This window comes from Podarcis liolepis (assembly GCF_965112155.1).
Source record: "Podarcis liolepis genome assembly, chromosome: 12".
In the NCBI taxonomy this organism is placed as follows: Eukaryota; Metazoa; Chordata; class Lepidosauria; order Squamata; family Lacertidae; genus Podarcis; species Podarcis liolepis.
In genome coordinates this window covers 36,648,013-36,660,966 of record NC_139563.1, presented here as the reverse complement: position 1 = coordinate 36,660,966, position 12,954 = coordinate 36,648,013, and the positions used below count along the sequence as shown (strand labels likewise).

At 40.0% G+C, this 12,954-nt stretch overlaps 1 protein-coding gene across 1 annotated transcript in view; it reads left to right on the top strand.

Moving 5' to 3' along the window:
* The window catches only part of SKAP2 (src kinase associated phosphoprotein 2), a 109,285-nt gene that overhangs the window by 86,932 nt on the left and 9,399 nt on the right, over positions 1–12,954 (top strand). Inside the window, exons 10-11 of the mRNA XM_083468498.1 lie at positions 151–234; positions 6,739–6,851. Coding sequence (XP_083324624.1) covers positions 151–234; positions 6,739–6,851 — 197 coding nt within the window. The remainder of the gene's footprint in view (positions 1–150; positions 235–6,738; positions 6,852–12,954) is intronic.

Below are 12,954 nucleotides of genomic sequence, written 5' to 3'. Positions count from 1 at the left end.
ATTTCAACCCTGCTGTGTGTGCTGACTTTGTGGCCTCCTTGACAGGCAAAATTTACGCCGCCTCAGCCACACTCTGTATTTTCTAAACTGTCGTGGGCTATAATTCCTGTAGACTAACATGTTTGTTCAACGTATTGCTTGTGTCTGCAGAAGAAGAAGAAGCACCGGCCAAAGTGCCAGTGAAGGCTGAAGAGTCAAGGAAACCGAGCCAAGAGAACCTTAGCAATCCTTCAGGTACCTTTTGGATTCCCAGTCTGTGTTTTGCCTCCATTGCTTCTCGCCCATCCCAGCCCCTGGCACAGATAAAAAGCCTTGAAGTTTCTGAAAGTTTAACTGATTTCTTATGGCAGGAGAAAGGTGGGGGGGGGGGCGGAATCTGAATAGCACCATTTAGGATGCATGAAAATCGCTTGAGAAGGATTTATAAAGTAAGCCAATTTATACAAGGTATTCCTTCCTGAATTACTTTGTAATGACTCAATTAGCTTTCATTTCTTCACAAAGGAGATTTAGCTGCATAAATTAGCTTATCATCATTGAGGAAGTGTCACTGCTAAAGGACAGTTTATAGATACAACATGCAGTTCCTGTCAAACCTATAAGAATGTAATATAGACATCTGTGTATACTTTGTGCTTGAGCAGAACAGACTTCTGTCATTCAGAGACTAACAGGGGACAACAAGTTGCCCAGGGGACCAGCAATGTAGACGTCTCTGAAAAGGTCATCTTGACACAGGCTCTGACAATCGACCCACAGCTCTGTCTTCTTTGATAAAAATCAGATAAACTTAAGACCACTAATTGATCTGCAGCCTGTTTAAATGTTGGCCATGCATATCTTCATTGCATATGATTATACCACAGAAAGCAAATGAACTGAGCTAAGAAATGCCGGTGCTCGGTGACAGCAGAATGGAAAAGTGACGGCAGCATAAAATAATCAGAAAAGGACACGAAGTGCTGTGAAGAATGGCCTCTCTCCGCTGTGCCTTGGCAACTTGCCCCGTGCAAATTAGCACTACATTCGGGAGAGCAGGGTGGGGACTGGACACAGCAAATGAAGCCTTTGGGTTAGGAGCAGCCTTCTTTGCCGCTCTTAAAAATCAACTTAACCTCTACTTTGGGAGCTCACTCTCTTGCCACTTTGAGCTCCGTGTTGTTTTTAACTTCGAAAACCAGAGCTTGTTCCTTATCAGGGCAGTTCTTTACACCCCAGACACCAGCTGAGCAAGTGGCTCAGTGTTGCAGCTGGGCCCTACAAAGGAATGAGCCCTAGGGTTATCTTTCTCGTCATATTTGCTCCACATCATTCTTCCACGGCTGTCACAGAAAGGGTGGACGAGGAGTGTGTTCAGGAAGCGTCTTGGCTGTGCCCTTCCTCATATAGTGTGTGGAGAGGAAGCAGGCCTGATTTCCGGCCTCTCACAGGAAGCTATCTGAGCAGGTTGTTGTAGACAGTTTGGGTTTGGGTTTGCCGTGCACAGGAAACAAGGGGGTGAGTCATCAGATGTTGCTGTCAGAGTGGACCACTACAAAACAAGCATGAAAAAAAATAATCATAATTCTCAGCGTAACCTTGGCAACGGGATCACGGAAGCTTTCCAGTAAATAGACACGTTCCCAAATTAATGCAATTAGGCCAGCCCCGTTTCTCAGCCATTAGAAAGTGAGTGCCAGAATCTTTTCTAAAACTGTAGCCTCTCCTATACATGTTTACTCATAAGGAAGTCGCAACAAGTTCGACAGGGCTTACTCCCTGGTAAAGGTGCATCTTCAAGTTGGGCTGGGAAAGACTCCTCCCTGAAACCCTTCAGAGCCGCCACCAATCAGGGCGGACGATATTGAGTTGTGTAGACAATATTGAGTTGGGTGGGCCCAGTGGTCAGATGCCTGGACTCCTAGGGATTAGAGCCTTAGTAAACTTTGAACACAAATCAGTTTAATAATACAATGCCATCCCTTTCACATGAAGGCTGTGCTGGGAAACTGCCATACCACAATTGCCTCTTAACTTCTAGGCTCTGTATGCAATGTTCAGGATGTTTGTTCAAATGAATCCTGATAAAGCTCCCAAGTTCTAAAGTTAAAAGTTTGTTTCTAGAACCCACAAAGTTGAAGAATATTAAAGGTGCTGGCATGTGTAGTAGGCCCAAACTTGAATACAATCTATTCCTTGCAGCTGGATTATTTTGAGAACCTTTTAGGATTTCTTCTTTAAATTTGGGTTTTGCTGACGTGAACTATAGCGCTGGGAACAGTCCAAAGGGATTTGGCAGTGGGAAAGGATGGGATTAACACATATTTGTTGCAACATGTGGCCAAATTACCTTTTCTTTGTTCACATTAGAAAGCCCTGTTGGATCAGATCAAAGCCTAATCCAGGGTCTTGTTTCCCACAGTAGCTTCCAGCAACAGGGCATAAAAGTGATAGTCTTCCTGTGGTGTTACCCAGATTGAAATAGGTCTAGATAATGCTTCGCCCAAGCAAGCTGTCCTGTAAGCGTCAGTTCATCTTATTTTCCAAACACTAAAAGCCGTGGTTAATGTTAAGTTATTGTTTGATTAGACAAGCTACCTTCATAAACCATGGTTTGAAGTTAACTTGTTTTAACAGACCATAGTTAAGATTAAGCACCATTTGTCAGGTTCAGGCAACACAACAAACTAGGGTTAATCTAAATCGGTAGTGAACATCTTGTAGGCACAGCAGAGGAGCACGTGAGGCCAGCATATGCCATGGTTCATTCTTTTCATGCTAAACTACAGTTTAGTGTGATGTCCGAGTGATGACTTTCTGTTGCCTGTCCTAAACCTGCTGTTCATTTCATTTTCTGGCTTCAGGTTCTGCTCTAGCTTTGAGAGAGGATGAAAAAGTTTTCTCCCCTCCCTCCTCACTATACATAATTTTATTAACTTTGGTCATGAATTCCCCTTGCCTTTTCCTCACCAACTACCCTCCACAATGCTTTTAGCTCTTCCTCACAAGTCTCTTTGTGTATATATGGGGGCAAAACATTCCCCCCCACTTGCTAAGTCTTTAAGGAGTTGAAACTTTAATCTTTCCAAAGTGATTGTAACTTACAAAGCATCCTCAGAGCTTTTAACTCCCACGTCAGAAATTGTACAATTGTCCCAGAGTGGCAGTTTCTGCAACAGCTGTGCCCTGACAGTCATGCAAATTCTATGCAAATGATGGCTATTGCACATAAATAATAGACAGCGTAGTTCATGTTTCCAGCAGTCTCTGTGCTGAAAAAGTGACCTGCCCCCATCGTGAAATATTACTGTTTTTCTTTGTTAGCATGGTCTTAAATTTTTATGAGCGAACCTATAAATATAAGTACGTTTCATACAATATCCTTGAAATAAAGCACCATAATAATTATTCCCTGACGTGAAATTCATTTCAAGCAATAGTTCTAACACTTTAGTACGGCAGTGACCTCTGATCCTCTCTGGACGGTTAAACATGTAATGCTAGAAGTTTGTTTGTTATGTAGGGTCGTGAATTGGCAAAGAATATTTTGGCCTTACTACGGATCACATGACATGAACTTGTTCTAACCTTACTTAAGAATGTAAGATGTTTTTCACATTAAAACTCCCCCCACCTTCCAACAATAATATATATAGAGTTTTCTATTTGTATACCTGTGTGGCTTGAACAACCAGGCATCATGTGTTGATCACAAGCAATTCCTTACTTGGGCTACAGTCCCCTCATGGACAAATGTGGCTTTTAGATACGCATGCGGGGGAAAGTTGTTTCTTCACGTACCTTATTTTCATATATATATTTTTTCTGTCCCATTGTCTTTTTTTATTATAAGATATTTATTAAAGTTTCCAATTTTATACAAACAAAAAAGAAAAAACAAACATAAAAATATAAAAAACACATAAATTTCACAGCCTATTTTCTTATAGCTTATTTCCCCGACCTCCTCGTACCTCCCCTTCTTATATCCCCAGATCAAGTTGTTTATACAGCAAATCCTTATCTCAACATCTTAAATTATTATAACTTCAAATTCTTACTTAAAGAAAAAGAAAACCATTTTATAATAGTTACAGCTTGAAACCACTTAATTCCAATCCAACATCATTCAACATTCCTTAATTTTGCAATATTTTTGTAAATAGTCCTTAAATTTTCTCCAGTTTTCTTCTGCCGACTCTTCTCCCTGGTCACGGATTCTGCCAGTCATTTCTGCCAATCCCATACAGTCAATCAGCTTCATCTGCCATCTTATTTTCATATCTAAGGTTGCGATCCTGTACACACTTCTCTGGGAGTAATTCTCACTGAACTCTGGCCCTCCTGAGTAGACAAGCATAGGTTTTCACTGTCGAATCCTGTTAACGTTAAGGCTACAATCCAAATAACTGTACAGCAGCTTTGGTCTCTGGTTTTGGCACTGAATTCTAACTCTCTGTCAGAATTCAATTTACTGTGAGCAATTTTTACATTCTTAATAGGTAAATGCCTTGCAATCTCCGTACAGAAGGATACGATGTTGAAGATAAAAAAGATTTTTTAAAAAATCATTATTAAGCATTCGACGGCTGCCTCCAAAATCACCTTAAATCATGATAAAGGGCAGAACAAATTTAAAATAATAAAAATTTCAAAATGATAAAGCTGCAGTTAATAATATTGTTACATTCATGGAGCCACGTTTACATTTAGTTGGACTGGATGACCCTCAGGGTAGCTCTATGATTCTGTATTCTGATTTCAGATAAGAACTAGTTGATACTGATCTCGATATCAAACCCCTTGTTCATTATCTATCAATACAGATATACCCTTATCTGTATTGGTCTTCACCTTATTATAGTAGGATAGGATTCTCCCTTCTTAAAATATTTTAGGTTGAGCATTTTTAGTTATTGGCGTTGTTTTTATCTTTTTGATGTTAATTTGTACATACGCTTTTGCAAGTGTGCATCGCTGTGAGACATTTTGTGTAGAAAGCAACAGCATATTGCAGCAGCTCTAGAACCCTGTTGGGAATGATTAAATGCAAGATAATAAATGCAGGCGTTATCAAGCCCAACCACCTTATTTTTAAGACTCTTATTTTACAATTTTGGCGAGGCGGGGAATAGGAACTACATTCCACAAATCAGATTTCTCTCTCTCCCCCCCCACACACACATTTATAAGCTATTAAAATATCCTAATGAAATATGATATAGGTATTTAACATAGAACGAGCAAATTGCTTATGGGGGTGGGGGGAGGAAAAAAGAAATGGCTAAAAATAAGTGGTGCATGCACAATCCCACTCACTGTGCAGACTGCCGCCCTGACTGCCCTCTAGCGTTTTACAACAGAAGTTAAGCCGGTTCTGTTTAGAATTCAGGCCACGTGATGAAAATGGAAATGCTGCCTCGAGTCGAATGCAGATCAGGGAAACATCTGCCTATGACTTTCCATGAGCTGAGCTGAATGTAGCATTGGAAGATATTGTTATGACATCTTAATACTGGAGGGGATTAAATGTAGATCACCGTCATGATTAGAAAACCGCCCTGTTTTCTGAAATGCAGTGCGCAGCTTACATTTGGCGAGGCTTTTTTTTTACAGATGTGATAACCATTAATTATACACGATTGTATGTGGAGGGATATAAATAATGATTTTTTGAGTTCTAATACCGTGAACTGGATCGCTTTCGTGATTCTCAGTATGGCAGTTTTGTTGCATCTGTAACAAAATGAAGACAGCGTTCCCTTAATCTGATTAAATCTGGAATGTTTATCTCTGAATTGAAAGATGCAGATTATTAGCACACTCGCATCTGTTGTGGGTCTTGTGAGCATAATGTTCCCTGCTTGCCTCATCGGGGCTTCTTGCATTCTTGCTGTGTTAAACTCGGCCGATGCGCTTCTTACAGAATCGCAAACAGGAAATAGCTTCCTGTGTTCACAGAAGCTTCCCAAGTATTTCAACCGCATGGAATTTCTGTGCTCCAGTAAGTGCTTCTCTGTATGGCAAGCATATGACAAAGCATTTATTACTGTGTTATGGTGGCATTACAGAGCAAACAGTGCTAAAATAATCAATCAGTTAATGGTCTGTATGGCAGTTTGAACGCAGCACATTCATTGTGCTTATGTTCTTAGAAGGATGAGTTTACGGCTGTAGTGTGTGTTGCATATTTAGCCGGAACTTAATGTCCTAAGCTGGTGCTGACACAAATATTTTCTTAAAATGCAACTTCAGCAAGGTTAGCTCTACCGATGTGACAATATTTCAGCTTTAGCCCTCAAAAAAGGGAGAAGTTTTCAGAGAGGAAGTTTGTCTTTTTCAGGAGAAAGACGTGGAGAGCTGCAAAGTGCTTGGTTTTCCCTGTTGTCACAGGTTTTCTTAATGTCAGCAGCCATCTTACCCTTATTCTATGGGAAAAACATAGCTGCTTGCGTGAAATAAAGTAGCAGATCTGTGATGTGCAACTCCATGGCAATAACTTTTTTTTATTAAAAAAAAAAGATAAATAAATGTGACTACATGTTTGACGACTGCAAGAAATGGAACTTGTTTTTCATCCTTGCTGTAGCACTTACAGGACGAAGGGGTGGTTTCCTACGACAGAAAAGAAAGTTGGAAAATGTTTCTTGGTCGATCTTTGGTTGTTTTTTTGAGCGGTGGTGTATTCGTAACCTTGATAACAAAACCCCAGATCACATATGCTGACAAATCTAATGTATTCACCTCTTCCTTCCCCAGGCAGTAAAAAAACCGATTATGCTAATTTCTATCAAGGTATGTGGGACTGTACCGGTGATGTTCCTGATGAGCTGACATTCAAACGTGGAGACGCTATCTACATTCTCAGCAAGGTACTGTATCCTACCGAGAATAGATAGGTACGAGAAGATAGCTGAAGTAAAGGGGGAAAAAAAGCGTGCGGCCTTCAAGGGTGTCGGGAAATTGGCATTTCCTTTACATCCTTCACGTTCCGTCAGAAGTTCCTTGCCCATTAATTATTTTGTCAATGGAATGTAATCACATCTGAAGTGGTATTGTGCAACAGGAATTGTCTTTAAAGCATGTTTATCTCTGCTTCCCTCGGAGACAATGCACTTAATTGCATGTAAAAGTTAGCTTTGTCAACTCCTGTGTGCGTACACGTTACATCCTCTTCCTTGGCAGTTCTTGCATGTGCTGAACTCAGAATTTTTGGAATTGTTTTCATATCATAGTTTTTGGCCTCAGCAGTAACCAGCGGCTGTGTGTGTGTGTGTGTTTACAGATTCAGTTGACTTTCCCTACATTGCTTCCCCTCCCTCTCTTTTCTGTTAATCACTCTGCAAAAGTGCAATTTCCCCTTTGCATTTACTGAAGGAGGCAGAATTAACGTCAGTATGCAACTGACTAATATTTCATTCTTACAACATTTAACTATTCTGGAAAGTAGATCACTGTAACAGCGCCTCTAAGTTGCAAACACAACAGGACTTTATTTTTGAGCCGTGTACGGAACTATGCGGTTAGTCTCACTTAAGACTCGTTTCCCCCCTCAATTCCTCCACAAATGAGCAGACCCCCTTTCCAGAAAATGTTCAGTTCTTGCTCTGCAGAAACTAGAGGGGCAGCCCTGACAATGAGCCATGGCTGTGGCCTGGATACCTGGCGATACTTTGAGCAATTGCTTCTTGAACCCCATCCTTGCTGTCTGTAGAGCTGGCAAGCCAGTGTTCATGGCATACTCTTGCTAGGGTTGACACCTCTTCCTGTATAATACAGGGTTGTCCCGTATTTCAATGTAAAATATTACGTCCTGTATTGATACAGTTTTGTCCTGTATTTCAGGTCGTCTCTCTCTCTCCCACCCCAGGTTAGGGAACCTCTCCAAATGCATATTTTTGAAAGGGTATGTGAAATGTCATGTATTTAAGTTTTGGGTAGCCAAGTACAGACAGATTTACAAATTTGTGTGTATGTGTGTGAGAGAGACAGACAGACAGACAAATTCCAGAGGGGCCATTGTGATAGGCTGCAGTATATTGTAATAGATTGCTTTGAAGTCACTTCAGCACCAGATAATAATTAAAAAAAATGCCTCCCAACTGCCCTGCCCTGTCCTGTATTTTGCCAGAACAAAAGTGGCAACCCTGTCATGCCTTTCCCACCCCTGTAAAGTGCAAAGTATCGCTAATTAAATAGATGTGTTTCATTAGAACTAAGTGTACCTCTTCTGCTTTGTTATTGATGTAACAAAATAACTTAATAATAATGATTTACAATATCTCTGTTTCACAGCTGCCCTCAGAACACTATGAGAGTTAGGTCATCCTTATTCCCATTTTACAGATGGGGAACTAGTTCCTTCCCAGGCCCACCTGCTAAGTCCTTGGCACAGCAGGAATTTAGCTCCCCAAAATCCAGACCCGGCATATCTAATCCACTCTTTTTGCTTTGTTAAATGCAGTAGCTAGCTTCCAGGTGTGTGGCCATGCTCTGCAATCCTGTCCATGCTTTTCTGGAAGTAAGGCCCATTGTATTCCAACAGAGCTTATTCCCAAGAAAGGGTGCACAACTGCAGCCTTACACTGTTATCTTATAGCACTGTCTTACTGTACTTTTCTCTTAAGTGTGTTAACTAACATGTTAAACAGCTACAGCTCTTTAAACATTCCTACAGGGAATTGCATCTTGATTTTCACCAGTCAAATTCGTGGTTCATTTGACCCAGAACTGAAAGCATTCCACTTTGCAAAGAAACACAAGGTGGAGCAAACATGCCTTCTCTTTCCCTTCAATCCTATGTAGTATCTTGATTCATCTACCTACCTACCTACCTACCTACCTACCTATGTATCATCTATCTATCATCTGTCTATCTATCTATCTTCTACACCATGAGTAGGTAAACTAAGGCCCGGGGGCCAGATCCGGCCCAATCGCTTTCTAAATCCAGCCTGCGGACGGTCTGGGAACCAGTGTGTTTTTACTTCAGTAGAATGTGTCCTTTTATTTAAAATGCATCTCTGGGTTATTTGTGGGGCATAGGAATTTGCTCATTTTTTCTCTCCAAAATATAGTCCGGCACCCCACAAGGTCAGAGGGACAGTGGACTGGCCCCCTGCTGAAAAAGTTTACACCTTGGTTTTGATCAGTTGTAGCTGCTCCCGATCTATGGAAGTTTTATGTTCAGAATTTGCCCCTCCAATTTTCCAGAGAAATTTGATGAAAATTCAACATGCTTTTGGCTGTTGACTGCAGCTATTTCAGCAAAGTGAGGTCTCTAGTCAGCATTGAATTCAGGGACTTTGGAAAGTAAAACACTAGGGAATAATCTGCCTCTACTGTTCAAGGTCTAACTGACTGTTACCAGCCAGACAAAGGGTTTGTTAAGAATATAAACACAGTAAAATATAATCCAAAACCCCTTAAGCTGAAGGATTTGAACAAATACTTCTTAACCCTCTAAATTGGTGCTTCGGTTTTATGGCACTTGGATGATTCTTTGGCAGTTTTTTGAAGAAACATTTTTTTTACACCATCTAGTGGTTGAAAATGAGAGATGCAGGTGTTGGGAGACGCTAATGTCTGCAGTTCCAAAATGGTGTCATAAATTTCAACTTTGGCTTGATCTCAGCTATTGCTTATTACTTTCTGATCGTATATCAGGCCCCCTTGACATTAATCCTCAGGAAATCTTATTCTGCTGATAAGGAATTAAAGGTAAGTATTATATGTTGTGGGAAGAATGCAATGTGAGCTGAAAGATAAAGTACGTGTGAAGGCAGAAAGCATTTCAGCAGAGGAAATTTAAATAACAGCAAGGCCAGTTATGAAACGAGCCGAAACATACCTTTGGTGCTTCTGCCAGTAACAACTTTGTGGGTGGGTGTTGTTCCTAAAATATGATCAACAGAATTATTTTTCCTAACCATGTCCTGACAAATTCCTCCCTTCCCTAAAAGAAATATTTGGAAACAACTTCACCTTAAGTACGGAAACACTAGGATCTTACGTAGATTTTGAAACGGATCACACACTTCAACTTTTGACTCTCGTTTGTGCATCTTGTTGCTCATATCTTATTGGAAACAGTGGCAACTGCAACAGGGCACAAGACTGGTCTTAAATGCTTTTTAGTAGTACAGAGGTTTATATTCTGTGTTTTCACATATATTTCCTATATGTGTAAAGTTCGCAGAGTTATAGTCTCCTGCTTCCGCTATCATCTTTTTGATTTTAAACTTAATAGCAATATTATATAGGAGCATTCTGACTGCACGCAGGCTCCCATACGTTTCTGATCTCATGCCCAGCACCATAAAGTGTTGTGTTGTTAGTTAATACTTTGTGTTTGCTTTATCCTGACTTTTATGCAAGAAAAAAAAATCTTCAGGTGGTTTCCTACCTTCATAATATAATTTGTTGTTTTCAGTACTGAGGATTCTAACAAGGGGGAAGGATCAGTATTCACTTTTGAAATATTGTAACTAACTTTTTTTTAAAAAAGGAATCTTTCTCCCCTACTGTTGGCTAAATTTTAAAACCAGGTTTAAAATAGGAATATAAATTACAATGTAGGTTTTGGGGACCCTAAAAGAACATCGTTTTAGGAATAAAAAACTTTTCATTTAGAAAAAGATTGCTTAGTACCAGACCCTGTTGTTCTTTTCGCAAGCTGCATGCTCCAAAATACCTGCAGCATGGACTCTTCAGCTTTAAACATAAACTTTTGATAGAAATGTGCAAGTCTTCATTTTGCTCCAAGCCTTTGTTAGGGACACTGTGGCCCACATTATGCAGTAAGGAGGGTGTGAGCTATCTTGCTATGAGATGATTTCATATTGTAGAATGGCATAATTTCATGTGCCAGGTGCAAATGATTATGTTGAGTATATTAGCAGGCCCCTCCTTATTATTTTTATAACACAAATCTGGATTCAGGCAGAATATAGCCTTATAGGCAGATATTCTGCCAACCCAGACTTATACACTCCTATTTTCAGAGCAATCAATAACATTTACTGGGATGATGTGTGCCGTAGTTCAGAGATTATTATCGCTGCTTATTTCCTGTTTCTAATTCAGCACATGTCCATGCACCACAAGGCTAGCTGTCCTTAAAAAATTAAGTATAGGCTCAGCTCTGCTTGAACATCTTTTTGGAGCTTTTGCTTATAAATGAAAAATACGCTCAACATTGTCTTCCTGTTTGTAGTAGTAGACGTATACAGTAATGACCAAAGTAGTTTTAGGGAAAAACAAAACCCTTCTCTTAACCAGCGAGCAAACAGAAATCTATTAAAATAGTTTACAGTCTTTCACTTCCAGTTATATCAGAGCTAGAAATCCAGCTTTGTATTGTATAATGCCCATTATCCACTTACCCTGGAATATATCTGTAGGTTACATATTTCATCAACTTTTTTTTTTTAGATATATACATAGATAATATTTGATATTTCTGTGCTATTGAACTGACTGCTGGTTTGAAACTTTGTTAAAAACAACTGTGTACAAATCACACGTTGCAGAAAGATACTTCTATAAACTTTAAAAAGATACTTAGAGTAGATCTTAATGTGTTGCTTTACTAAATCCAATCTAGACTTGGGATGACTTTGTATCAAAATAGTTCAGCACAGAATCTAGTGCATGTCAGTGGACAGGCTTTCTCTTGGACCTGGTTTAAAACTTCAGTGCCACTCAGCCACGGAGTGATTCAATTGTGTTGTTGCGATCTCTCTGTTTCTGCTGCTCTTAATAATAATAATAATAATAATAATAATAGAGCAGCCAACTTTTCCGGGGCTCCTGTATGAGTTTGAATCGTAGCTGTAAATCGCTTCAACCTCAAGCTTAGCCATTTAGATTCCATTCAAACTCACTGTGTCTGGTACACTACTGTTTAGCAGTCCTCCGTACCATCAGAGATTCATGCTTGGAAGTAGAAAAGTTTAAAGTAGAAAGTTTACAAAACAAGGAGAAGGGAAGGCCAGAACCTCTGTTTTCTGTCATGGGCTTCTCAAGTTTAGGACGTTTTTGATGGGCGAGTTCATACTCAGGTGTGAGAGGGTGTGAGAGGGTTGTATAATCAAGAAGCTTTTGATGAGCTCTCTTTGAGTCACAGCATCAAAGAGTTAGACAGTTTGGAAAGGCAATCTAAACCAGTGCCTTGGCTGAAAGTCAGGGCTGTCCACCCAGCAGCTCTTTTCCCATGCATTTCAAACCACAGTATAGTTTGAATCACAAACTGAGTATATTAACTTAAGCTACTTGTGACTTCAGCAACTCAGTAACATAAAATGTCGTGTTCTGCATTTTGCTGTTGAGTTGCCTTATAAACACCCTCGCACCTGCCTGCAGAGAGAAGGCCCTGGAAATTCATATTACGAAGGCAAATGATGGGATTTTCTGCGTCCAGGACAAGTTCTCCACAGATAATTCATTTTATCTACTTGGGTAACCTTAGTAAGATCAGGGTCTCTGTTGCCTAGTTGGAGTAAGGGCGCATTTTATTTTTATGTTAACAAGTTGCTACGTAAATCTTCCCATATTCATCCATGTGAACCATTTTTTATTTTATTTTTTGGTGGTAATTGTTGAAAACCTGCAATTTCTATTATACTAAAAAAGCACATGCCATTTCTTTTTTAAAAAGTTCTCAGCTACTTTACCGTTAGTGTTGCTTTTTTATTTAGTTCTGTTATATTAGCGAGAGTCTGATTGTACTGAAGTTTGCGGCAAAATCCTACACGAAGTTAAGCCAGCTAAAAACTCCCTTGTCACTTGCATCAGCCATTTTTCATTGGGCAGCAGCTGAGCAAGAGGAGGGAAGCAGGATCATCCTATTGGCTCTGCGCAAAGACCAGCAACCTTTGGCTCCTCCTCTTCTTTTGAACTGTTTCCATTCCAGGTATAAGGTTGTACTTAAGATCCAGGGCCTAAATTTGCTTTGCTCCCAATCCTTCCCTTCTG